A 27780-nucleotide genomic window follows, 5' to 3' on the forward strand; every position below is an offset into this window, starting at 1 on the left:
TACTGTATCACCTAGATGGCTGTTGGTTGTCATATCACAGACAGCATGCTGGGTAGTGTAGTAAATAACATGTTGGTGATTGCGTTTAACAGGAGTTCAAATGAGGTAAACAAGGATGAAGTAGCTGACATCTACTCACCCCCAGGCCCCCTGCTGTTGTTAGGCTAATTCAGTTTTACATAAAACTGGATGTGTGACTGTAACAATGTCCTTGCAACACAGAGACTCAACAGGTATGGAGAGGGAAACCCCGTTTATTTTCTTCCTGTACACTTTAATCGCTCCTATACATGAGGTCCTTGTCGACTTTTCAGTCACCGCTTTCCAGCAGCCCTCCCCCGAAAGCAGAGGCACACACATCTTAAACCATTTCGTTAACGAGGCTTCATTCGCAACTGGTGCGCAACAAAGCCTCGCTTCCGCACCTTGGCCACGGTCCTGTAGCTCCCTCTACAGGCCGAACGCTGCATGTCCCCAAACATACCCCCACCGCCCGACACAGGCCGGGGACACGACGGCCGACAGCCTACTCCCCCCCCCTGCACGGGAGAGGAAGTCAGCCACGACCATCTGCACCCCCGGTCAGTGCACGACCGAAAAGTTGAAGGGCTGCAACGCGAGATACCACCGGGTGATCCTCGCGTTCACATCCTTCATGCGGTGGAGCCACTGGAGGGGAGCATGGTCGGAATACCAGCAGGTAGTAGCGGAGGGCGCCGACTGCCCACTTGATGGCGAGGCACTCCTTCTCCACCGTGCTGTACCGGCCCTCCCTCTCTGACAGTTTGCGGCTCAGGTACAGCACCGGCCGGTCAGCCCCCTCCACCCGCTGGGTCAGCACTGCTCCCAGGCCTCTATCTGACGCGTCCGTCTGTAGGGAGAAAGGGAGGTTAAAATCAGGCGCATACAGGACCGTTTCTCCACAAAGAGCGCCCTTAAGGGCCTCGAACGACCCCTGGCACTGGCCCGACCATTGGACCGGATCCGGGGCACCCTTCCGGGTGAGGTCCGTCAAGGGACTGGCCAGCTCTGAGAACCCCGGCATGAACTGCCGGTAATAGCCAGCCAGCCCCAGGAACGCCCTCACCTCCTTCTTAGTCTTGGGCCGCGGGGAGGCAGCGATGGCCGCAGTCTTTTCAACCTGCGGCCGCACCTCCCCTCGACCCAAGTGGTACCCTAGATACCGGATCTTCCTCCGCCCGATCACACACTTTTTCGGGTTGGCCGTTAGCCCTGCCTGCCTCAGGGACCGCAGAATAGCAGCCACACGCTGCATACGCTGCGCCCAGGTGTCACTGTAAATGACAATGTCATCCAGGTAGGCAGCAGCATAGGCAGAGTGCGGCCGCAGAATGCGGTCCATGAGGTGCTGGAAAGTGGCTGGGGCTCTGAACAACCCGAAAGGGAGCACCGTGAACTGATACAACCCGAGCGGAGTGGAGAATGCAGTCTTCTCCCGGGATACCGGCGAGAGGGGAATCTGCCAATATCCCTTCGTGCAATCCAATGTCGTAAAAAACCTGGCCGTGCCAAGCCGGTCCAAGAGCTCGTCAACCCGGGGCATCGGGTAGGCATCGAATTTGGAGACCGCATTAACCCTTCTATAATCCACACAGAACCGTATAGACCCATCCGGCTTGTTGACAAGCACGATGGGGCTACACCAGTCACTGCGGGACTCCTCGACCACACCCAGTTCCAGCATGGCTTCCAATTCCTTGCACACAATGTCTTGTTTGTGTACCGGCAACCTATAGGGACGCGTGCGCACCGTTAAACCCGGCTGCGTTTCTATGATGATGGTCGATAAGCGTAGTCCGACCGGGCAGGGGAGAGAACATGTCAGCGAACCTAGCTTGCAAATCTGCAACGTTCGTGGCCTGGCTAGCAGAGAGATGGTTATCAATACCGACCGGAGTGCTAATTTTTGATTTTGGGACTTCCGGTCCAAACTCATCTCTCTCTGGAATTATTGTAGCCAGAGCAACAGTGACCACGTCGTTCCATTTTTTAAATAGATTTACGTGATACACCTGCAAGCTATCCCCCCGGTCCGAGCGTACTACCTCATAACCCACGTCCCCCATGCGACGTGTGACCACAAACGGCCCTTGCCACTTTGCGAGTAATTTTGTGCTGGGGGTGGGTAATAGTACGAGCACCTTGTCTCCCGGTGAAAATTCTCGCAGGTTAGTTCCCCTGTCGTAGAGGCGCTTTTGACGCTCCTGGGCTTGCTGCAAATGCTCGCGTGAGATAACCCCTAGGGCGTGGAGCTTTGTGCGCAAGTCCAGGACGTACTGAATCTCATTTTTACTGTCGCTAGACCCTTCCTCCCAATTTTCTTTAAGAAGGTCTAGGACACCCCGGGGCTTACGCCTGTAAAGTAATTCAAACGGGGAAAACCCGGTGGAAGCTTGGGGAACTTCCCGTACCGCAAACAGCAGGGGATCTAGCCATTTATGCCAATTCCGACTATCCTCGTGCACAAACTTCCGGATCATTGATTTCAAGGTCCGATTGAACCGCTCACAAAGGCCATCCGTGGCCGGGTGGTAAACACTGGTTCAAATCGCCTTGATGTTCAACAACCCGTACAGTTCCTTGAGGGTGCGTGACATAAAATTGCTCTTTGCGTGACATAAAATCTCTTTCGGGATTCCCACCCGGGAGATCACTTGAAACAATGCCTGCGCTACGCTCCTGGCAGAAATATTGCGCAGCGGTATTGCCTCGGGGTATCGGGTTGCGTAATCTATCCAACCAACACAAATCGATATCCCTGTGTACACCGATCAAATGGCCCGATAATATCCATGGCAATGCGGTCGAATGGGTTCTCGACCAATGGTAAGGGCCGCAACGGGGCCCGGGGAATGGCTGGGGGAATTACCAATTGACATTCGCGACAGGAAGCGCACCACCTACGCACCTCTGCCCGAATTCCCGGCCAATAAAATCGAGCCATTATACGGTTTAGTGTCTTATCATAACCTAAGTGGTCACTCGGTATAACCTGTCGCTGATGATCGCAAAATAGGGGTGGGCGCGCACTGTGTCTGGCCGTACCAAAGTACCATCAATCGCTATCACTTGGTTATAGGCCGATCATAGGGTCTCGTCACGAGACTGCTCGAGGGGGAAGTCACCTAGCAGCGGGTAGTTCGGCGGGGAAATCTTGGGTTGAGACCCCCCCGCCGGCTCCGGCTCCTCGGCAGTGTCGCGAGGCGCCGCCTCAGCACAGAGCACATTACACGCCTCACACCTCCCTCTCTGTCATGCACGCACCCCGGTAGCCCGCTTTACCGCTTGAGGAAACCCCTCCCAATCTACACCCAGAACAAGGGGATGCGTGAGGCGCGGGCTCATCACCGCCTGTACACTATGCTTTTTTCCCTCATAATGAATTTCGATAGCGACCACAGGATATTCGTGAATGTCCCCATGCACACACTTCACCAACACCCTTGATGCCTTTAACAATGCCCCCGTTCGGACCAGGCGCTCCTGGATCATGGACTGCATGCAGTCCGAATCCAAGAACGCCTGGTGCGTATCGTGTTGTATCCTTAGCGGAACATAATACGCCTCTCCTGGCACCTTGTGCCGACCCGGGCGCCGGTCTGGCTTTGATGGCCCTGAAGAGCTCCCGGCGGAGGGCACGGTCGGTATGGTGAGGGAAACCCCGTTTATTTTCTTCCTGTACACTTTAATCGCTCCTATACATGAGGTCCTTGTCGACTTTTCAGTCACCGCTTTCCAGTAGCCCTCCCCCGAAAGCAGAGGCACACACATCTTAAACCATTTCGTTAACGAGGCGTCATTCGCAACAGGTGCGCAACAAAGCCTCGCTTCCGCACCTTGGCCACGGTCCTGTAGCTCACTCTACAGGCCGAACATTGCATGTCCCCCCACAGTGACACACACACACACACACGCACACACACACACACACACACACACACACACACACAGTCTAGGCTCTGCAAATGAGTTTGAGATGTTTTAGCTCCTAATTGTCTTGGTACGCTGTGTGGTATGTTTATCTTTGCCGCGCTGAAACATTATTTTATTTAATTATTTTTTTTAGCTAATAAAGGACCTTCCACTGCCTTCCGCTATCTCTCTCTCTTTCATCTCTCTCTTTCTTTCTTTTTCTTCTCTCTGTCTCTCTCTGTCTCTCTCTGTCTCTCTCTCTCTCTCTCTCTCTCTCTCTCTCTCTCTCTCTCTCTATCACTCTCCCCCCTCCTCCCATCTCTCCTTTCCCTCTGAACTACTCATACATAGCAGCAGTAGGCACAGAGACCACAGAGTGTAGTGAAGAGGAATCAATACATCAATACAGTGGACCTTTGGTTGGCTTTTTGTCCAGCTGGCACTCGTTTGCTGTGGTAGCTGACTTGGTCAGACACCACAGTGGCTATTTCTGGTTAACAAGACCAGAGTGTTTATCACTCACACACTATGAAGCACAGCTGCACTCACACATATACAGTATATGCACAGATATTATACAACCACACACGCATGCAAGCACACACCGCATGCACACACACACACACACACACACAAGCGAACCCTCAGTGACCTCAAAGAGTGACGCAACCATGAACTGTGTTTGACTCCAAATGTTCACTCGTTGGCAGTCAGATATGGTCTATAGTTTTGTGTTTTATCTACAGTTAAGGCAGGAATGTAGTGCTGAGGACCTTCAGATTTATTCTTGATTTTTTCTTATGTTCAGAAAGCAGATTTCATGATTCCCCACAGTGTGTCTTGCAGTGCTGGAAGACGCATGCAGGCATACACAGAACCATACACACACGCAAACACACACACCGTGCTGGGAGACAGTCTGTTGCGCTGTGTTGTGATTGTTTACAGTGTGCTATATCACTTTATTGCCAAAACATTAGTCACACTCTCTCTCTCTCTCTCTCTCTCTCTCTCTCTCTCTCTCTCTCTCTCTCTCTCTCTCTCTCACAGGTGGTTCCTGAGGAAGGTTCAGTAAATGGCAGAGGAGCAGTCCAGATGGAGGACACCCATACGGCAGCGGAGGAGGAAGAGGAGGGAGAGGGTAACATACCTCAGACACACATCCCTCAAACACACCCTCCCCACGCCCGCACTCTTGCTCCAACCCAAGATGGCCGACCAGCACTTATCAAGAGCGAGCCGGGGCTGGAGAGCAATGCACTTCTACAACACCACTGCGCTTCTAAGACTTTTCTCAATGGTGCTGATGAAAGCCTGAAACAAACAAATGGTGCGAAACTGACTGGTGGTTCACATTCTGATCTGGTGTCACAGTCCCAAAGGACTACAATAACCACATACCCCAAAGGCAGCTCTGAGTCAGGACCTGAAGCACTTCCAGACAACATGGCAGTTCCTCTGAAGAAGATCAAAGTGGAGGAGCCGTGGGTGTGGACCACTGACCAGACCGTCACACAGCTAGGGGGCGATGATGACGTCTATGAGGACGCTCTTTCCACGCTGGCAGCTGTGGTGTGTTTCTCTATCACAGACAGGAAGGGGCTGGAAGAGAAGCTCTGTAGCTCACGTTCTCCAGTCCTGCGCTCTTTTAAAACAGAGACAGATGACTTGCACTCATTCAAAACAGAGCCAGAGGACTTTAAAAGCGATCTGTGCCAGAAAGTAGTGAACCCTCTCAAAACGGAACCTTCCCCGGGTCTCTCTCTGCCAAGTGTACAGTCCTTGGTGGAGCATAGGAATATTAGTGTTGATCAGGCTATCGCTATTGAGGCTTTAACTCAACTGGCAGCTATACCCCAAAACACCCCCTTTAAAATAAACTCTGTAAACCCCTTACATGTAATAACCTCAAGTAGAGACACATCCCTACAAGAGGCCAAACCCACGGCAGGTATTCTCTCTAACAAAGTCCCGGTCATCAGTTCACCACTGCACCAAACCTCAGTCATACGCTCCCCCATGGCCAGACAGAGTCATGTCATCCAGTGCTCTCGCAGCCCTGCCTCCACAGGCAAGCTCTCCCTACAGGACCTCCTAGAGGCCAGCTCAGACTGTGATAGCACTGGGAGAGGGCCCTACAGAAGAGCTGAGCCAGGCCTGGGCTCTCACGCCAGCCGGTCTGAAGGCACGTTTAAGGAGCGTAAGGATCTGGAGAGGAATGTTAGTAAAGACACAGAGAGGCTTGTAGGCAAAAGTGGGAGGAATCGGGACGAAGAGGAGGTGGCAGCTCAGCTGGCAGAGTTAGCTTTCATCATCCAATCACGTCACAAGCAGCAGGGTAACCAACCTTCACAACATTCGGAGAACAACCCCCCCAGAGGAACCCCAGTGTCTGCCATTAAATACAACTACAACTCTCTGGTGCCGCCCAATCACAAACAGTCTCCTCTGAAGAAGACAAAAACACCCTCCAAACCGAGGAAGAAGAAGGTGGTGGAAGGAGTGGAGGGGGAGGGTTGGGGTCCGGCCCAAAAGAACAACAGGACCCCCCTATCGAAACGGACACCGAACGGCAAGATCCCCCACAGAACAAGAGTCCAGAAAGTTCTCCCCCAGCAGAAGGCAGCTCTTCACCACAAAAGGAGCCTGTTCCTCCCACAGGCCCAGATGGACCTGAAGAAATATGTGGCCGAAGCTCAGGAGGAACGACAACAGCTCTTCTATGCCCACAAGATGGCACACAACGGTGCACATTACCAGAAAACCCACACTCATGAGACCCACCTGTGGTCACATTCAAATGGACACCAACACGTTCACGAAAATGGTTTCTTGGAGCCCTCACAGGGACAAGGACACAACCAGGAATGTGAAAGACGTTTGTTTTCTCAGGTAACACAGTCCTACGATGGGCTGCAACATGGTGCTAATCACAAGAACAGCTCCATCAACCCCAGTGTTCCTTGTATGGGTTCCAACCACAGGACTGGGCTCCACAGTTTAGCCAATGGCTTCTCTGGGGCTAGGATGTCGCCTCCTTTAGGTCAGCAGGGTTACTACAAGGTGGAGAGGTCAGGGCCGGTCACAGTTCTGTCTACATCAGCTGAGGGAGATCAGGATCATTCAGAGGAGTCGACCCCTAGCAAAAACAGCATCAGCAGCTTCCTGGAATCCCCCCTGAGATACATGGACACTCCCACCAAGAACCTGCTCAACACCCCCTCCAAGAAACTGTCTGACATCCCCTCCTGTGGATGCATGGGTAAGTCTCACCATACATGGGCCAACTGTGTCACATCTAAAAGTTCCTAAACAGTGCTGTTTATAGGGCACCTCTACTATCCAAAGATCCTATTTTCATTCCTTTCCTTGAAATAGGCTAGAGCTGCATTACTGTGTATCTTGGTAATTACTGCAACTATTGATTTCTCTCCACAGAGCAAATCAGTGAGAAGGAGGAGGGGCCTTACTACACTCACCTCGGGGCTGGACCCAGTGTGGCAGCTGTGAGAGAGATGATGGAGAACAGGTCTACTACTCTATTATTACGTTTCAGTGGTTGTGTGTGTGTGTGTGTGTGTGTGTGTGTGTGCGTGTGTGTGTGTGTGCGTGTGTGTGCGTGTGTGTGCGTGTGTGTGCGTGTGTGTGTGTGTGTGTGTGTGTGTGCGCGCGCGCTCACGTGTGCTCACATGTGTGCATGTGTATGCATGTGGGGATCTGGTCACCCACAGGACTCCTGGCCTACTGGAATGGGGTGGGGTTATGGTCCTAGAGGCTTGTCATTAAAAGCAACTAGTACTGAGCTGGCTAAACACACATGCACACACGCAAACCCTGCGTGTTACAACAGGAAACCCCTAGGGCTGAGACGAGGGGCCCAACAGGAGAGATGACTACCTCTGTACAACAACCTCCTGTTCACGCTTCTGTTTGCACTGTTTGCTCTGCTCACTGCCTTGGTTTGCTCACAGAGAACCACAGTTTTACAGTTATTTTCAAAAAGTGTTGATTGCTATGTTTTTAAATAGTGATTGAATGCAACTTTCTTTTTGAGGAAGTCATAAAAATGTTGTTATATTTACTTTGCATATCAAGGTGTGCACTTCAAAAGAGCAAAAACATACCGGTGTTGTGTTTTATTTTTCTTCTGAGAATCACATTGAACAGTATTTATTGTTTATTCTAATGCATAATATGTGTTATGTCTGTAACTGGTTGCAAATGAGGGCAGAAATATTTGATTTGCTAATGCTGAAGAAAGGTTTGTGTGATGGATGTTTCCCTCAGGTATGAGGAGAAATGTAATATTTGTTTATGATATGTTATTTGTATGTGATATGTGCTATTGCTGTGTGTGTTGTCTATTGATCCCAGGTATGGGGAGAAATGTTTGTGAGTGATGTGTGATAAACATTGTAATCTTTCTTATTACTCTGTGTGTTTTGTCAGGTATGGGCAGAAAGGGAAGGCTGTGAGGGTGGAGGTGGTGGTGTACACTGGGAAAGAAGGGAGGAGTTCCCAGGGCTGTCCAATTGCCAAATGGGTAAGTAGTGGGTGGGGGTGGGGCTGGGGGTGGGGGTGGGGGTGGGGGGTGTGTGTGTGGGGGGTGTGTGTGGGGGGGTGGGGGTGTGTGTGTACATACTCATTTTGTGTGATTAATTGTGTGTATTAACACATCTCTCTCTCTCTCTCTCTCTCCCACCTCTCACCCCTCTCTCTCCCCCCCTCTTTCTCTCTCAGGTGATCCGTCGTGGCAGTGAGGAGGAGAAGTTGCTGTGCCTGGTGCGGCAGCGAGCAGGGCACCGCTGTGAGAGTGCAGTGGTGGTGATTCTGATCTTGGCATGGGAGGGCATCCCCCGGAGCGTGGCAGACGGCCTGTATCAGGAGCTCACACAGACCCTCTGCAAATACGGTTCCCCCACCAGTCGCCGCTGCGCCCTCAACGAGGAGTGAGTTTCTGTAACTGGCTTAGGCATCTACACTCACTGAACAACAGCATCTCATCTCTGTCTCATTCATAAGATCTAGAAACCGGGACTTTAGGAGGTATACACAAGGAGTATTATACCTTGTTCATGGACTTGCTAGGCTTACAGTAGGCATACATTTCATATAACAAGGAGTGAGCCAACACCAGTCTTAGATTTTTATTTCATTTATTCAGGCCTAAGTCAAATGTTTTGACCTGCTTTTTCACATCACTCTTCCTCTCCCTTTCCCTCTCACTTTCCCCTTCCCCTCTCCTCAGTCGTACATGTGCGTGCCAGGGGTTGGACCAGGACACCTGTGGGGCCTCGTTCTCCTTCGGCTGCTCCTGGAGTATGTACTTCAATGGCTGCAAGTTTGCCCGCAGCAAAGTACCGCGCAAGTTCCGCCTGCTTGGAGACTACCCACAGGAGGTGAGGAGGAGGGATACCCCTATAGAGCCTTATATGCATATACTATTTATATGTGGCTATGACTCTGTAGGGAGATTGTCATAACCCTGTCAGGAAGCAGCCTCAGACCCTTTCTGCGCCTGTACACCTCTCGTTTAGGAGTAATCAATATGACGGAAGCTATATTGTTAAGTCATCATCACAATATTTCCTACATATGTCCAGGCCATTCAGATCTGCAAACAATAAAGGGCCAGGGGTTAGGGGAGGAGGTGAAGGGTTGTTTCAGTTGTAAACATCCTCTGAAATTAGGGTTAGAGTTTTTTCATTGGTTTTTCTTATTTTTTAAGACCACACACCTCTCATGTAGTCTTCTAATGTATATGATACCAATACAGATTTTTAAAGGTAGACTCTGGGATATGACGTCACTTCCGTGAAAACAGAGCACCTTTCATCAAATATATTGTAGTAAACAAGAGAGCCTCCACTCGTTTCACTGCCCTTCGACATAAGATGGCAAAGCGCATGCGCCAATCGCATTCAACTCCCTCTGTTGTAACACGCTCTATTCTCTCTGCTGCACGTCCTTTTTTAATAGTCTCTGGCAGCGTCATTTTGCTGTCGTCACAAAAGTCAACACCTAGCACCATCAGTGTTTATAGTGGTCACAGATATGAGGGAAGCTGATCATTCTCTTCAGATCTGCCATTACTGAGGGGTAAGGGTCTAGACTCTAGGGCTATTATAATATACACAGACAGTTGTTTAGAGACAAAATACTTGACATGTTTAAATGACTTATAGCCTCCCTGTGGCCACAGATGGTTATGACAGTCAAAGCCTGACAAAGGCCCACAGTGGTTGAAATGTTGCTGCATCATGACATTCTGAGAGTAGCATCTCAACAGTGTGTGGCCATTATTTCTGTCTTCTCCTCATGTGTGGGCTTTCTTCCCTTAATCTGTGTGTTTGGGCTGTTCCTCACTATTTGATCCTATGATCTGTGTGTATTTCCTATTCGTCAGGAGGTGAAGCTGGAGAGTAACCTGCAGAACCTGGCTACAGACCTGGCACCCGTGTACAAACAACTGGCTCCTGAGGCCTTCCAAAACCAGGTGGGACATCTCAGGTGCCCTTAACATCAGGCCATTTCTTATAGATCTAAATGGATTGGATAGGCTGTACTATTGTACCTAGTATCCTTAGTTGTGTCCTCTGTTTAATCTATGTAAAGCGTATTTTTACTAAGCCCCTTATCATGGTACTCCCTCTCCTTACCCCCTCATCCTCCGCCCTGCTCCCCAGGTGGACCAGGAACAGGCGGCCAGCGACTGCAGGCTGGGTCGCAGGGAGGGGCGTCCGTTCTCCGGGGTCACGGCGTGTGTGGACTTCTGTGCCCATGCTCACAAAGATACGCACAACATGAACAACGGCAGCACTGTGGTAAGCAGCAGCAGCGCACATGACCATGAATGGACAACACCATTCAGAGCTGTTCTGCTCTGAGACTCAACAGCCCCCTCACTTCCTCTAAAGACCCCCTTCTGTTGTCTTCCGGAAACTCAGATTAAATATTGCCATTTATTTTTTTCATTTACCGACTTTTACTGTCATATGAAATGTCCGCTTCTCCTGCAGGTTTGCACTTTAACCAAGGAGGACAACCGAGCGGTGCGTAACGTGCCAGAGGACGAGCAGCTCCACGTTCTGCCCCTTTACAAGGTCTCGCAGAGGGATGAGTTTGGCCGGCCCGAGGGCCAGTGGGATAAGATCCAGACTGGGGCCCTACAGGTCCTGTCTGCCTTCCCCAGAGAGGTGCGTTCTGAGCAGGGTTCCTGTGGTTCAGAGTAGTTGGAGCGTGGTGCTGGAAACACCAGGTTTGAGGGGTTGATTGATGCTTTGGCCCACATACAGTGGACTGTGTTTATAGGTTAAAGGTGCAATCTTTCTATTGTGTTTCTAGTCAAATGGGCTGCCACTATACTTGTTTGCAAAGTGTATTTATGTAAGTCATAAAGGTTTACAATAAATGACCATAAGCATAATACTATCATTATTATTATTAGGTGCGTCTGCTGGCAGAGCCGGTCAAATCGGCCCGTAAGAGGAAGCAGGAGGCGCGGCAGAAGGCCCAGGCTGAGAAACAAGACAAGAAGCTGGCACAGCCCCCCCAAGTGAAGAGCGTGCCCCCCAACAAAGGTCAGAACCTCTGGTTGATTGGTTGACTGGTTGGTTGACTGGTATGTTGGTTGGTTGGCTGAGTGAATGGTTTATTGCTTCATTGATTGATCTTTAGAAATCATACAGATTTTAACCAGGTCATTATTGTAAAAGAGAATTTGTTCTCAATGACTTTCCTGGATCAATAAAGGCAAAATAAGGTTATGTCTCCTGTCTATATTCACTCTGTAAGCAAATGCTTACAATTGTTCTGTCTCTCCTCACAGGTTTCAAAAGCACTTCTGCTGAGCAGTCCCCCTCATTTAAGACAGAGCCTCAGGCCTACTACAGCCCTTACAGACCCTACCTACCCAACCCTAACTCACCCAGCACTTACAACCAGAGCACCACCATCTACCCCACTACACCTGGAGGACTCACCCCAGGGAGGGAGGCCCTCTCCCCCCATCGTCCCAGCCAGCCTGCCCCCCAGTACGCTTATAGGGGGTTACCAGGGGCCCAGAGTAATGGTTCCCACCTCAGTTATAAGATCATGGGAGAGCCCATGAATGGTTACTCCCCAGGTCCCGCTGACCAGGTGTTCCGACAGCAGCTGACGGACCCTTTGGAATGTATGTCCCCCCAAGGGGTCCGTGGTGATCCCCGGACGTTTAAAACTGAGCTCAACGAGTTGCACTGCTCCCCTCTCCTCAGACCCTCCCCCAGTGAAAGCACTCCCACCGCCGCCTCCTTCTCCCCTCACCCTTCCTCTGAGGGCCTCCACAGCAGACTCAACGGACTCAACAGGGGAGCAGAGGAGGTGGTGGGGGTAGGTGTCAGGGGTCAAGGCATCCTGCCTCCCAGCCCCCTCCCCCCACAAACACCCCCTCACGCTCCAGATGAAGTCAAGCAGGAGGAGGTGTGGTCGGACAGTGAGCATAACTTCCTGGATAATGACATAGGCGGTGTGGCAGTGGCACCATCTCACGGTTCTATCCTGATCGAGTGTGCCCGGCGAGAGCTCCACGCCACCACACCCATCCTCAGACCCAACCGCAGCCACCCCACCCGCATCTCTCTGGTCTTCTACCAGCACAAGTCCCTGAACGAGCCTGGCCATGGGCTGGCCATGTGGGAGGCTAAGATGGCCAAGCGGGACCGGGAGAGGGAGGAGGAGGCTGAGAGGATGGCAATGGGGCTGGGGCCTGCTGAGGCAGGACTGGAGGGAAGTCCAGCCAAGGGGAAGGGGAAGAGGGGTAAAGGGGCCGGGAATATGGAGCCAGAGGAAGAGGAGGAGGAGATCCAAGAGGAGAACAGGAAGGTGCTGAAGGTTCCTACCCGTCAGGCAGTGACCGTTACACGGGATGGGCTCATCACTGCATCCCCTTATGCTCTCACCCAAGTCACAGGCCCCTACAACCGCTGGACCTGAGCTGACACTCCCCCTCACTCACACACACACACATACACACACACACACACACACACACACACACACACACACACACACACACACACACACACACCACCCTGTGCCTTACCTCAATCAACTTTACATTTCTACTCTCGTTTTTATACATGGTGTTTTCGCTGTGTTTTTCTAATGTCTGTTTGTTTGTTTTAGTTTTTCTTCATATCTGTTTCTAAGTAATGGAGAAGACTATCGTTTGTTGGGTTTTAACTGTGAGTTTTGGTGTTGATTACATGATTTTTGGTCTGGTTTTTATTGTAAAGAGATGGTGCTCAGAACCGATTTTAAAAATGTTTTTAAACTCGTTTTATATACAAATTGATTAAGAACAACCAAGATGTGATTATTTATTATGATCATTATCAAAACTATTTTTATTGTTATTTTTGGTGTAAGCCTGTTTACTGCAAATCAACTATGTTCACTTGCATTTTTATGTTGACACTTAAATTCAGATTGTAGTAAACACTCTGACTTTACATGGTAAAATGTTTATTCTATGGTGGTTGTCTCAGCCAAGGGTGCTCTTTTCATAAGATTAATTTTAACATTGAATGATGTAATGGTGCCGTTGTAGCAGTAACTTTCAGTAAACAATCACATATTCATACAGAGAGCAAGATGAAACACAGTACAATCATCACGTTGTGTAGACACAGATGTAGCATTGTGCTTTTCCTTCTGTTCCCCTCTTCTGTATAAAGAGTTGGTGTTGATGAAGGAAACGTGCACCACGTGCAACAACGTTTTTGTATTTTCTGGATTGTTGTGTCTTTTTGTTCAGTTTAAAGATATGGCATATTGAAAAGCACTTTTTTATTTTTCAAAACTGAACATGAAAAGGGTCCTCTTCCAATATGTATGTATGTACTGTATAGACAGAGATATATCAGCTTGTGTGATACCTCTTCTTTCCTTTCAGTATTTCTGCAGTTATTTGTTGTTTTAGTTGTACATGAACTCACTCAGCTATGATTATTTAAACTATTATATATTGCATATACAGGAATTGTGAAATTCACACACAAAAAAACACAAAACCAGGCATACTTAGCAATTATGAAATGCTGCATATGATGATTGTGTCCAATGTGTGCTTATTGTTATTGGCACATCATTTATATTGATCTGCATAACTCCATGTTCACTTTTGGAAGAGTGTTTCTGAAAGTGGTTTAAATAGGGGTTGTCCGTTTTTTATGAAGTCGCGGCTAAAAAGACCATATGACTCAAAATGTGCTCAGAAATGTCAACTATTACTGTATATTTCTTACTGGTGCTAATAAGACCTCAATCTTCTCCAGATTTCAAAATGTGTCTTTTATCTTCATAGGATATTGCCAGTTATTTGTTTCCATATTATGGGTATAATATACTGCCATGTAAATGGATACCAAACCAACTAAACTCTGTGTTGTTTCTTTGCCTCTATTCTTCCCTTTTTTTGGGTTAGGGTTAGTCACTCCAACAGATGAACCTAGTTCCTCTCAGCTCATATCTTATTACTCAGATTGGTTCAAGTACACTTTATCTTTGTTGGATGTTTCGTTTACCAAGTATTTTATTTTTATTTCATTTTAGGATTTTCCATTTTATAAACTAAATTTGATTATATATATAAAGAAATCTTGATAACAGCAATTGAAATTGAATCATCCCGAACACTGGTGGCATACTTTTTCAGTCAGATAAGTTGCCATCTTGTTACACCGTTTATGGTGCTAATCTGTCTAAATGTTATGGTGCATTGACAAGCCTGTTTATGCTCAGTATGATGTTACGGTGCTCTTTGCATGTCTAGCAATTACTGGGTGGGCATGCCATTCCTGTGTTTTTCTCCCCTCTTTATCCTCCTTAGTGTAAACATGAACCACGTGCAGCACTCAATTCATGTAATTATTATAAGCACTAAAACATGTACTGTAAGGTAATATCAACATTGGGATACAAACCCAAATATCAAAGTCATAGTTTTCCATTTGGAGCAATTCCTTGCTCAGATCTGTCATTAAGTCTGAGTAGACCGCTATACTGATACAGTAGTTAATGACAATGATGTCATAACATAATGAAAATGAAAATTAACTGTTTTTTTTATAAAGTACAGCATTTCTTACACCCACGATGCTAGACATACAGTATGTCATAGCATTGGCAGTTTGAATTCAACAAGCTTGTTACCTGATGCAGTTGCTTAGTTGTTTTGTTTGAGTAGTACAAGCTGTAGCTTACTGTCTGCTACTTACTTAGCCACGGTAAAGAAAGATGACAAGACAAAAGATTAACCTGTATCCTATCCTCACATGATTATGATAAAAGTTATAACACTTTACTTTTGTATTGCCTTATCAACATTTCTATTGCACCTTATAGATGTAGTCATGGAGAGCATTATGAATGCTTTGTGATAAAGCCATAAGGCTTGACAGGCCCTTTTGGTTGAGATGTATTTACGATAGCCTCCCAACCTATTGCCTCATTGAGTTATTGTACAGTTTAAATATAACAGAACAAAATAGAATAGAAAATAATAACTTTATTTATCCTGGGGGAACATCAAGTGTGGCATTCGGTCAGATAGTAAAATACAATAAATACATAAGAACACAATACACACAGTAGCCATGACAAATACAGATAGATGTTATATTACAAATACAATGTACTATGTTCAGTTGTATAATACACTATGACTGCATGAATGTTTAGAATATAAACAAGCCAAGAGAGGTGTGTAAAGTAAAGCTTTACTGAATGTCACAAGTGAAATGATTATGACATCATCTTTTGCTCTGTACTTTAAATTCAATGTGGATTTGGCATAACCGGTACCTCAGCAGCACTTATAATTGATAACAGAATAATGCTGGTACCACAATAATGTGGTTTATGTGTATGTGCATCCTGTTCCTTTTTTTTTTATTCTATGTTATATTTTAAAACACATACAGTACATACAACACACCAATCATGACATAAACAATACACACAACACCCTCATTGGCATCCTCCTAATTGTTTTCTTTTAGGTTTTTTTTAGGTGAGGTAGTAGGCTACATTCACCCAGGCTTCAACTAGACACAATCACCTAGTTATCTAGAAGTCTTCAAATAATGTCTTGAACAGCTTCCCAAAACATTTGTTTTCTGAAGTAAACATGACATACCAGAGTAGAACACATGTTATACAAAGTAGATGGTGGGTATCTTATAATAATTTCTTAGAAGACAAAACACTTTTAAATGCTTTCCTCTTTACATAAAATATTTTTAAAAAATGTACCCTGGAAATGTTTTGCCTGCTTTACTTGAAGGCTTCCTGTACATGTGTAACTTGAAAACTGCTGTATCAAGGAGGAAATAATTAGCACCAGCATTTTTAATGTTTTAGAACTCAGAGGTTTTTATTGGTTGACAAATGTGTAAATATAACCAACATTACATGTGAAACTATTTTACTGTACTTTTTATGTTGTGTAGACAATGGCACCTTTTGAAACTGATAGACAAATTACTGTACATTATCCATTTCAGACTTGAGAAAATACACAATTTAGCATTCCTATCAATGGCTGACCTCTTCGGTGATTGTGAAATAAAGATATATTTATATTTGTGACATTGTGTGTGTTTTTGTGTGTGTACATTTGTTGCTCACTCCCACGGTTAAACATTTTGCAAACAGGTAGTTGTAGTATTATAATGGCCCATAAACACTGATAATAGTGGTAGGCTTGCATACGTAGCACCTGCCGTCAGAGTTGGGCTTTCTTCCAACCAAACACTTGAACTAAAAAGGCTCCCGTAGATTTGTTTGGAGTGGTTCGTGACGCACCAGCGCAGAACGGACAGGAGAATTTTACTAGCAAGATGGCGACTTCGGAGCCGGTAAAAGAAATTGAGGTATCTATAAATTCATGGGATCATGCGGCCATTAACTGACAAGGGGGTCTCATCCATTTGTTTTGTCATTTAGTTTCATTAAATGGGAGTCACATCAATTAGATTTCAATGGAATATTATGCTTTGGGAAGTAGGAGGGCGCCAGTGTCTGGGTCCCATGCGCAGCACAGCAATGCTAGCGTAGCGATGCGATTTATTTAGGGGGTGGCATTGGTGACTTTGTTGGCAGGGAGGGACTGGACATCGTTGAGTCCCTCTTCATTCATTGAAACGATATAGTTCGATGTATAATGTTATTTGATGTGTAACATAGTAAGCATATCATTCCCATTGTATGTATTTTATTCATATAGCTAACTAGCAATGAAGTAAAAAATCGTGACATCTGGACACGTGTATGCGCGCTGCTAGTTTTTGCATAACTGCTAATGACGTTAGCATTATAGCTATGTATCTTCTCCGTCTACCACTGGCTGCTAACGTGCTTGATCGTCTGAATCGGCACATTTACCAATCAGCCAATGTCGATCGCTACTTTAACAGAAGTTACATTGAATGAGTAGGCCAGATCAGGCCAGGGAACCGTTTTTGCCTACTAGCAAGGCTAGAAGGATAGCCAGTTATAGCCATGCCATGGTAACGTTAACATTCGAAATCTCCCATACACCTCTTTAATCTAGGACTCATTAGAAGTCAGCTACTAAAATTGGCTATTTCAGAAGATGTCCTAACGAACTAACGTTAGCTGTAGTGACTCATTCATTCACTGTTGGCAAGCCCCCTCATCTCGAACCCAGCGCATTACTTGAGGAGATGAACCGAACAACGGCCTTCACCGTTTACTGACCTATAGTTTTTGACTTGATAATGTATCTATGAGCAATACGTAAGTGTCTACCAAGTTTTACCTTATGTAAATTACCTATGTAGTGTGTATAAGCTAGTTCCTGAGCTCTGAATTAAAAGTCGCAATCCCAATAATATAAACAATTGCGTAGTCAAGATTACCATATAATATAATTACAATAATCTCCCCCTGAACTGTTGTAACATTTGAGATGGAAGCCCATGGTTTGATATCAACCCATAACAATGAACTCAATGAAAACATAGTGGAATTCAGTATTGATCATTCAGATTTCCAGAGAACATAAACCTAATGTTGTAATGTGTTTATGTATATTCCTATTCAGGAAGCAACTGAAACGGAGGAACCCCAAACTGAGGACCCGACTGCACCACCTGTGGTTCCTGGTGCTGAGAGATATATCAAACATCCCCTACAAAACAAGTATGGAAAATCTGTGTATTTGTGCAATGTTCAATGAAACACCCTTCTCAAAATGGACATTAACAAGTAACCCCTGCAGCTAGGCTAACCTTAACCCATAGTAAGAGTAGCTGATTGTATATTCACTGGCCTGGCTCAACAATTCTGACAGTACTATGGCCACTTTTCTCTGTTTTAGCATGGCCCATCTAGTGACTATAGAATTAGAATTGTAATTCCATGGTGGTGACTACCTATTCAACAGGGCTGTAGGCACGGTAGAAGTGCTGACATACATCACTACTTCAGTAGACCACTTTTCTAGAGCTTTCTGCCTGTTCAGATGGAGGCTGTTCCAGGACCTGTTGTTATTATGGGGGGTGAGGGGGGGGGGGGGAGAAGCAGGGCTGTTCGGCTGTAAGTGTGGACGTTTTTGTGTAAAAAACAAAAACAAAAACAAACAAAAAAAGCGGACGGTATAACATGTTAGGGCAAACACTGTCTTGGGCAACTTGTATTAATGTTTTTCAGTGTGGTAGGAACTAGTAAGTACTAGTTATTGTAGTAAGGATTAACAGGATTAATGGCCTCAACATATCTCATTTTGTGTTTTTCTTTAATATCCCAACCGTAGTAGTGGGTTACACATCTGACTGCCCTCCTCCTGGATCACCAGGCGAGTCACATCTGTGTTGTCTCGTATGAGAGCACCGGTGTTGTGTAATAATGTGTGTCACTGGGGCAACCCTGGAGTAGCCTACTTCCTGTTCTATGTAGTATAAGCCCTAGCCTGCCTGGCTATACTGGGCTGTGTGTGGTAACGACAGGGGTCTTTTCAGGACGTGACCGGGAGCAAGCGTGCGTGGGTTAAAGTTTTGCATGAGGGGCAGAGGGTTCAGTCAGCGCCCCTGTCCTGCCCACCCCCCTCTCCTACTACAGGCTCTACCTGGGAATAGATGAAAGAATAATAGCACCATACACAATGGGCGCATTTGTAGGGCGAATGACGGCCTTTTTTCTCTGTTCTTCTGCATTGATATGCACACTACACTTTTTGTTGCGTTGTAGGGGAAACGTGCTGTGTTGTTGACATGATTCAGTTTTGCTTTGGCAGTATTATATGACGCATGCTAACCTTCAATACCTGTTCTCATCATGTAGAGATTAGAAAGCTGGCGTATGTCACTTGGGACCTAGCTCTTATGGATTTCCTTCTGTTTACACTTAAGACAAAGACTTTTTGGGCGAAGCTCCATTGATTAGTGACTGTGTGATAAGAGCAGAGTTCAAAATAGCAGGTTATGGGAAAATCACTTGGCATAAGAGAATTTACAGCTTCTCTTGTCCTTTCGTTCAAACTGTACAGTACTTTACATTCGGATATTCTTTTGATGATCTCACACTTCAAATAAATGGCTTATGTTTATAGCTTATTCAAAGATTAGCAATAAATGAATAGCTACGCTAACTGTCTATTAACTAATTATAAACACCAAACCCTGCAATACCATGTAAAGTGTTACCAACTGTACCCTCTATAGTGTGAGTGTGTGTTGAGTGAAATGCAGAATCTCTGATGTGCTGCCCCCACCTTTCTCCTCAGATGGGCCTTGTGGTATTTCAAAAATGACAAGAGCAAAAGCTGGACGGAGAACCTGCGTCTAATCGCCAAGTTTGACACTGTGGAGGACTTCTGGGCGTAAGTCCCTCCCCCCCCCCCCCCCCCCCACCACCATGGCATCATCATGAGCATCAGAGTGAAGCAAAGGGGCCTATTCAGCAGGGCGGAACTCTCAGAACATTTCAGATATACATGTATTGTACAGAATGTCATAGCTGAATAACATGTCAATGATCCAATCTGCTAACACACAACATTTTTGAATTTCTTCGTTTCAATGTAGGTGTTGCTTTCCTACAAGACTGTCATCATAAAAGTAGCATGTTAGGTCCCTCTCCCATCTTACCCCAATTAGAGCGCAAACAATATAAATGAGGGATCCAGCCCATTTTCTGTATTGTAATGTATTCGGTCCCCTGTTTTGATTATTGTGTCCATTTATGTTGTTTTGTAGATTATATAACCACATACAGCAACCCAGCAAGCTTGGCTTCGGCTGTGACTACTGCTTATTTAAGGTAAGGGCTCCTCTAAAACAAACAGCACCACTTCTGAGCTCATTGCTGCTCTCTCCATTTTAGCTGCATTCCCATATCTATGTGAATGCCTTCATTTGTGACACGTATACATTCTTTTAGAAGCATAACAAATATACAAATAGAAACACACTTAATATATGTGAAATGTAAGATTGACACTTGAAAAAGTTTAGATTAGGCCATACAAATTTGATTTATTGTTTAACGGATTTAATTTTCAGAAAAGTAAGGCAAGCGGGCAAAAAAAAAAACTGTATCAAAGTGTGCGAATATCAAAGTCAATTGACACACATATTACAGCAGGCTGTGAAATTCTTGCTTCACAAGCAGCTCAACAATACAAATTAGCAATATAAACTTAACAATATCAGAATAAAAATATTAAATAAATCAAGACAATATCTCAACAAAGTTGCAGCATTATGGTGGTGAGTCAAGTATGATTGTCAATTATTTAAAATACCAAGTAGGCAGTTGCAATGCCTCTCAGCAGCTAGGTCTGCTATCCAGCCTAGATGGATAAACATGAAAAGTATGACAAATATTAGGCTACATGAATTTGGGGGCCTTAGATGAGTTCTTAAGTCATTAGTGGTCATATTTATCCAAATCCAGGGGTAGGCCTGTACAGTATACATTATTTGAAATTACTGGCTTTAATGAAAATGCTGCTATTTAAACATGTTTGACCTGAAGCCTATAAAGCATATTACATTTTTATCTAATAATGAAATAACTTGCACTTCTGTCTTTCCTAAAATACAACACTGCCACTTTAAGACCTCAGTCAGACCTCAGCCAGCCAGTGTGTCTATCTTGCGTTGAACAGCACTAACATAGCTGTAAGCTAGTTGACCTACAACATATTAAATCTGTAGTTTTTAGTTTTGTTAATCAGGTCTTGCCTTATACAAATCTAAACCAACTCTGAGATTCCTAACTTTGAATTCTCTCCCTGGCTCTGTTAGTTTTTATGTTTCAGCTGCTGTGCTGCTAGTCAACGACTCCCACTGAAGTAATAAGTGCCCCGAATTTGTGGCTCACACCTGGCGAAAATAATAATTTTGGGGGTCATATGCGACCGCCGCCTTTGCCCATGCTTCGGCCTTCTCTGCCCGACCATATTCCTAATAATTTATCATCTTTTTAATTTATTTTTTGAAATACTGTGTCTACAATCTCCATTTTTAAGCATGTCCTATTCAGAACGTACCTTAAAATGATGCCTGCTAAAGTGCCTTCATTAGGCCAATTTTGAAGGCACCATACCATGCATCCTTTGCCAGGTAGTATATCCCATAACTCAGTGTTCTAAAAAAAACAAAAAACAAGTGTACAGTAAACATGTTGCCACCACAAATGATGTATCGCCCCTCTATAAAAGGAGAGTGATGGAGAAACCTGTGAATGAAGTAAGACATTTATTCATAAACTTTTTACTATGACACTCATTGCGCCCCGTTGCGTCCCCGTTGCTCACAAGGAGGGTTTTTCTCTTGATGTGATCACCTTCTGTGACCAAATAGAAAAATAATTTGGGCGCCATTAGGCTACTATCGTAGTAACTCTTATTGATATGACGCCTTTACTTCAAACGCAAATTTCAACAATAGGCTAAGGCAAAATATTTGCACGGCCAATATTTCCATAAGTCTTGCTTCTTAAAGCATTGAGTTGATTTCTCAAAATATTATTCCCAAATTCGTTAGCTAAAACAATATTTGCACAGGCAAATTATGTGGTTACAAACGCGACTGGCTATAAACCAAGGTTACACAACTTTGGTTTCCATGTTACTACATGCCTGCAGCTGCATTCATAACCAGACGAAGTTACCGGAAACTGTAGTGCTTATTTGATTAATTTTCAGTCTTGCCTTTTACAGCTTTGTGTTGATTTCTCAAAATATTATTTCCAAATTCATTAGGCTATATGCCTACTGCATTTAAGGGGCCGTGTCCACAGCAAGCTTTAATTTTAAACTGCGACTGTTTGTCTCAGTGGAACAGGTCGATTTTTTCAGCGTTGTAAAACCGAAGCGAGGAGCTGAACTTTTTTTGGTGACGACCTTGGAAGTTGTAGTTGAAAGCTGTACTGATGTCACTTTTACACCGGCCGACCAATCAGGTTAAAGGAGGGGCGGGACAAACACATTTCACAACAAGATGGCAACTACTTCAGTTAAAAATTAGGATGTCTTCCACTACATTTTCTGAAATAAATATGCACTCTTTTGTATGAAACAAAACCCCCTCTAGCTACTCTGATACTAGAGTAGAAAATGCCTACAGAATTTGCCTACAGAATGCCTACAGAATTCAACACTGTAATACATGCGTGAAATGTGATACCAAACCATTCAATATGTGCAGGGTGTTTCGTTTTGTTTTTTTGCGATTTTCCTACTTTGCGTTGATTACTCAAAATGTTATTCCCAAATTCGTAAGGCTACACTCCTAGTTCTCCACTTTCCACCCTATTATAACGTGTTTAATGATGAATGTGCGTCACCTATGGCAAGACGCATCTTTTGTTATAGTTTCGTCAAAATTAGGCAAATCAGTATAATTTCGTATAACATCTGTGTGGCAAAACACATAAATTAACCCAAGTTACATCAAAATCTGGAGGAAAAAAAAGCTTGTGACATAGAGACGGACGGAAACCGTTTTATAGACAAAGTTTTAATTTCTGAAATAAATAGATACTATTTTTGTAGATTTTGTACAAATACACCCTCTTATTGTATTTTGCCCCCTGATGCTAGCAAGCTACTTTGGTACTAGCATAGTAGTGCCTACGAAATTCGTGTTAGCATAATCGCTAATCCTTGCTAGCTATCTCGCCAGCTAACAACTGTATCTGGTAGCCTAGCAACAAGAATCATGTATTTTTCGTGTATGAAAAGTGAACATGTATGATGTAGCCGCTACCTTTTAAATCTGTCTCAAATCAGATTCCTTTTAAGTTACCTTCAGACAAAAACGATACCTTGGAAGGATAGTGACTTTGGAGACAGAGGCAGCAGGCAGCTGCCTTTGGATTGAGATGCAGCCCAAGTGAAGTGGGGCATCCGTTAAACAATTCAAGTTTATATGGCATTAGTGGCACATGATTAGCAGATCTGCATCATGATTGAAATGACGTGCATGTAACAGAAGTATCCTACTCCCCTGTGTGTGTCAGGATGGGATCAAGCCCATGTGGGAGGACGACAGGAACAAGCTGGGGGGGAGGTGGCTGATGACCCTCAGCAAACAGCAGAGACACAACGACCTTGACCGCTACTGGATGGAAACGGTAAGCTTCAGCCTCACGCTGGAGGCTCCCGCAGAGCAGGAGGCTAACTGGCCTGAAATATCTCTGACTCTATGTACACTGCACTCTGCTTGTATACATTTTAATTTCACAGGAATATGGCTCAGGTTCTACATTATTTAATGTACCCATTCCTAAAGAGCAATTTTTAAGTTTTACATCAGTATTGTTTAACGTGTGTATATACATTCACCGGCCACTTTATTAGGTACACCTGTTTAACTGCTTGTTAACGCAAATATCTAATCAGCCAATCACATGGCAGCAACTCAATGCATTTAGGCATGTAGACATGGTCAAGACGACCTGCTGAAGTTCAAACCGAGCATCCGAATGGGGAAGAAAGGTGATTTAAGTGACTTTGAACGTGGTATAATTGTTGGTGCCAGACAGGCTGGTCTGAGTATTTCAGAAACTGTTGATCTACTGGGATTTTCACGCACAACCATCTCTAGGGTTTACAGAGAACGGTCCGAAAAAGAGAAAATATCCAGTGAGCGGCAGTTCTCTGGGTGAAAATGCCTTGTTGATGCCAGAGGTCAGAGGAGAATGGCCAGACTGGTTTGAGATGATAGAAAGGCAACAGTAACTCAAAGGTTGGGGGTGGTGGTGTAATGGTGTGGGGGATATTTTCTTGACACACTTTGGGCCCCTTAGTACCAATTCAGCATTGTTTAAAGGCCGCAGGCTGCCTGAGTATTGTTGCTGACCATGTCCATCCCTTTATGACCACCTGGTTTCTTGAACATGACAATGAGTTCACTGTACTCCAATGGCCACAGTCACCAGATCTCAATCCAATAGAGCACCTTTGGGATGTGGTGGAACGGGAGATTCGCATCATGGATGTGCAGCCGACAAATCTGCAGCAACTGCGTGATGCTATCATGTCAATATGGACCAAAATCGCTGAGGAATGTTTCCAGCACCTTGTTGAATCTATGCCACAAAGAATTAAGGCAGTTCTGAAGGCAAAAGGGGGTCCAACCCGGTACTAGCAAGGTGTACCTAATAAAGTGGCTGGTGAGTGTATAGTAATTCAATATGTCGTCAGATTTTTAAATATTCTGAGGATTTGAGTTTCAATGTTAGCAGGCTTGCAATGGTTATCGCCAAAATCGAACGCTACTTCACTCAAATATGTAGCAAAAGGTGAACAAATGCAACAGCACTGCCTTATAGGAAATTGTATGACGGCGCAGTGTAGGGTTATCAAAATCGTTTTTCGTATAAGATCAATTCATTTCGCTGACTATTCACTCTTGGCGCTATACTGTCATGCTACTGGCTAGTATCATGCGGTATTTTATCCTTCAGTCTAGCTATACTTCTGTAGCTACTATAAAACATCGATTCACATACAGTAGGACTAACCAGAGCAAGAGACCTAGATACTAGGCAGTAATAAGGCACTGCGCACTTTTTGCAGAGAAAAATTGAGGTAGTGGGGCTGTAGCTAGCTTACCGGGTGCAGTGGGAGACTATGCAGCTATTTCACTCCCTCTGCCCCGTCCGTCCAAACTGCATGTGAAAGCAAGTATGTCAAACTGTCTATGCTAGCTAATAAACACACACCTTTTAGGCAAAACAAAACCCAAACTAATTGGGACCGAATCCATCTAGAAATTTTATTTTATACAAAAAAGCAAGGTGTATTTATTTCAGTCTTGTATGTATTGCCGCGCACCAGAATTACTAAAATAGTAACTAACTTTTTATGCACACCCAAACTACTAGCAGGCCAGCTAGCTAGCTAGTTTCAACACGGCACCTCCTTACTTATTGTCAAGATCTCTAGCAAGCCATCAAACGGGGAGCAATAGATTCCAGGCCCTGTGTTCAAACACTCGAGCTCCATGTAGTTGGCTTTTCAAGAGTTCAACCAACCACCACAAACACAAAAATATGCCATCGTTCATGACGAGCTCAGTGCTACAAATCTTGATGAATTTCAATGGCAACTCTGCAGATTTTTCCACTTTCACGTCTACCTTTTACCATGCAACAATGGAAAACAGCATTTTGAGGGGGGCATGGCTTACACAGTAAAATTGCCTCACTATTTCTGTCCTAGTGATCTGAAAAATACAATATATTGACATTTTCTTTTTAAATTGTCACCCACAGCAACAACACCATTCTATTTTTACTGGAAAAAATACTTTAAAATGACTTAAAAATGGTTCTCTAAGTGAATAACTGTGAGATTCCTCTGACATGCAATTTGTTTGTGTTTGTCGCTTGACGTGTGTGTGTGTTTTAGCTGTTGTGTTTAATCGGGGAGTCATTTGACGAGGCCAGTGAAGATGTGTGTGGAGCCGTGGTGAATGTCAGACCGAAGGGTGATAAAATAGCCATCTGGACCGCCAACTGCCAAAACAAGGATGCTATCATGACGATAGGGTATGTGCTGTCCTGTCTTTTCTCAACCCCAAATAAAATGGTAAAAACAGAAATATATGTGCACTACATTACTTTTATGTAGCATAGCATGTTAGGTAGCATCTGGGGGTGGTGGTGGTGGGGGGGTCCATGGCTGCGTCTGAATCGGCATACTTGCATACTTTCCAGTATGATGGTTGAGTATACTAGATCAGAATGTTAAGTAAGAGACATTTCTCACAATTGAGTTTGCCAGGATATTATACTTACTTCCTGGTTTGAGGTAGTATATTCTGATCGGTACTATTCAAGTAAATGGAATACAAAAATACTACTTTGTAATGTTTGTCGTTTTATATGGAAAACCTGAAGCAAAATTATTGTTGTATACTATGACCATATGTGCTTCTCAATAAAACATGTCATAGCATTATCTATTTAGTGGCGATCACACTTGTTTTATAAATTGAGAGTACTTCACTGTTTCTAGTTTGCCACTAGGTGGTGATCATGCATATGAAACTGTACTGTACCATTCCTTATTCTCTATCTCTCCCTTTCTCTCTCCAGACAACAGTCTAAAGAGCGCCTGAACCTCCCCATCAAACTCCTGATTGGCTACCAGTCACATGACGACACCTCCAGCAAGAGTGGCTCCACCACCAAGAACATGTACTCAGTTTGAATACCCCCCCTGTTTCAAATCGCCGTAGGATTAAATAATTACCAACCCGCATCACCACCATTAATACTTTTGAGTTGTCAACTACTGTAGTGTCCTTCCTTTTTACAGAAAAGAGAGAAATGGTCAATATTGTGTCCAAAGTTAGAACTCCCCAACTTGATCAATCATGTCCTTCTGGGTTCTGATCGGGAGGAGGGCGAAAAGGAGGATTGGCGTCATATGAAGCTGTTGAATTTGAGTTAGAGCACGTAAGAGTTAATTTTAGAATTGGAGAGTTTCTTTGACTAATACCAGTGACTTCCTCCCCTAGTGTAGCAGCTATGGAGGAGGTTATTCAAGGCTTGGAATTAAATAAAGACATCTTTAGCTGTAAGACCGTTCCTTTTCTCATGCAGTTATCACTTCTTGTAATGAATAGCGTTCCTCACCACCCCAAAAAAAAAACTAGGCAACTTTTCAGTGACTCAGCAAATTTTAAAGGCAGCCAACGTTTTAACTTGCTTCAGTTAGAGTTGTTTGGCATGAGAAGGGATTGCAGATGCGCCTGTAGAAAGACGCTATGGTATCCTAAAGGGTTTGTAAAAGATTAGCTGTGGTCACACTCCCAAAGTATGACATTTGGAAGAAAGACCACTTATTGTTTCAGCCATGCTGGAATTGTGGATTATTGCTTGTAGTACTATTTTGAACTCTTAGTTCCCCCCCCCCCCCCCCCCCCCATTACATTTATTTATGATATGCATTGCAGTTGATCTACTTAGTTGGAGGACAACCATGAAACCTAAGTTCCTTTCCTTTTGTTCTTTTTCTTTTGTTTACGAGAAGGTAACATTGTGGACTACTGCTTAATATAGAACTCTTTTTTTATTTTTTTTTATTTTTACAGTGTATACAGTACAGATGCCTGGACAGTTTTAGGTGTGCTTCTCACCGTTTTCTCCTAATAAAACTGTAGACCTTTCGCACTACTCCCTGGGTTGATGGGAAGGAGGAGAGGATATTCATTGTGAAATGATTTTGCTCATAATGTATCTTTATTATCTGTAATTCCAGGATGTATATTACCTTCTTTCAAGTAAAGGTTAAGTGCTTTGCATTAAAATAAGAACCATGCGGTC

General features: G+C 44.7%; 2 protein-coding genes across 4 annotated transcripts in view; both read left to right on the top strand.

Moving 5' to 3' along the window:
• The window catches only part of tet1 (tet methylcytosine dioxygenase 1), a 34613-nt gene extending 20303 nt beyond the window's left edge, over positions 1 to 14310 (top strand). For all 3 annotated transcript variants that reach the window (XM_083694458.1, XM_083694457.1, XM_083694456.1), the window contains exons 3-12: positions 4984 to 7195; positions 7372 to 7462; positions 8383 to 8476; positions 8674 to 8882; positions 9182 to 9332; positions 10340 to 10429; positions 10620 to 10757; positions 10953 to 11129; positions 11381 to 11513; positions 11762 to 14310. In XM_083694458.1, coding sequence (XP_083550584.1) covers positions 5029 to 7195; positions 7372 to 7462; positions 8383 to 8476; positions 8674 to 8882; positions 9182 to 9332; positions 10340 to 10429; positions 10620 to 10757; positions 10953 to 11129; positions 11381 to 11513; positions 11762 to 12906 — 4395 coding nt within the window. In that variant the 5' untranslated portion in view covers positions 4984 to 5028 and the 3' untranslated portion in view covers positions 12907 to 14310. The remainder of the gene's footprint in view (positions 1 to 4983; positions 7196 to 7371; positions 7463 to 8382; positions 8477 to 8673; positions 8883 to 9181; positions 9333 to 10339; positions 10430 to 10619; positions 10758 to 10952; positions 11130 to 11380; positions 11514 to 11761) is intronic.
• Positions 14311 to 16778: 2468 nt separating this feature from the next.
• Positions 16779 to 27780, top strand: eif4e1c (eukaryotic translation initiation factor 4E family member 1c). The gene is made up of 7 exons (XM_083695915.1): positions 16779 to 16847; positions 18041 to 18138; positions 19721 to 19816; positions 20193 to 20256; positions 23464 to 23577; positions 25859 to 25998; positions 26548 to 27780. Exons 1-7 carry the CDS (start codon positions 16815 to 16817, stop codon positions 26660 to 26662), a joined length of 660 nt encoding a protein of 219 aa, XP_083552041.1. The 5' UTR covers positions 16779 to 16814; the 3' UTR covers positions 26663 to 27780.

This window comes from Argentina silus (genome assembly GCF_951799395.1).
Source record: "Argentina silus genome assembly, chromosome: X".
NCBI classification, from domain to species: domain Eukaryota; kingdom Metazoa; phylum Chordata; class Actinopteri; order Argentiniformes; family Argentinidae; genus Argentina; species Argentina silus.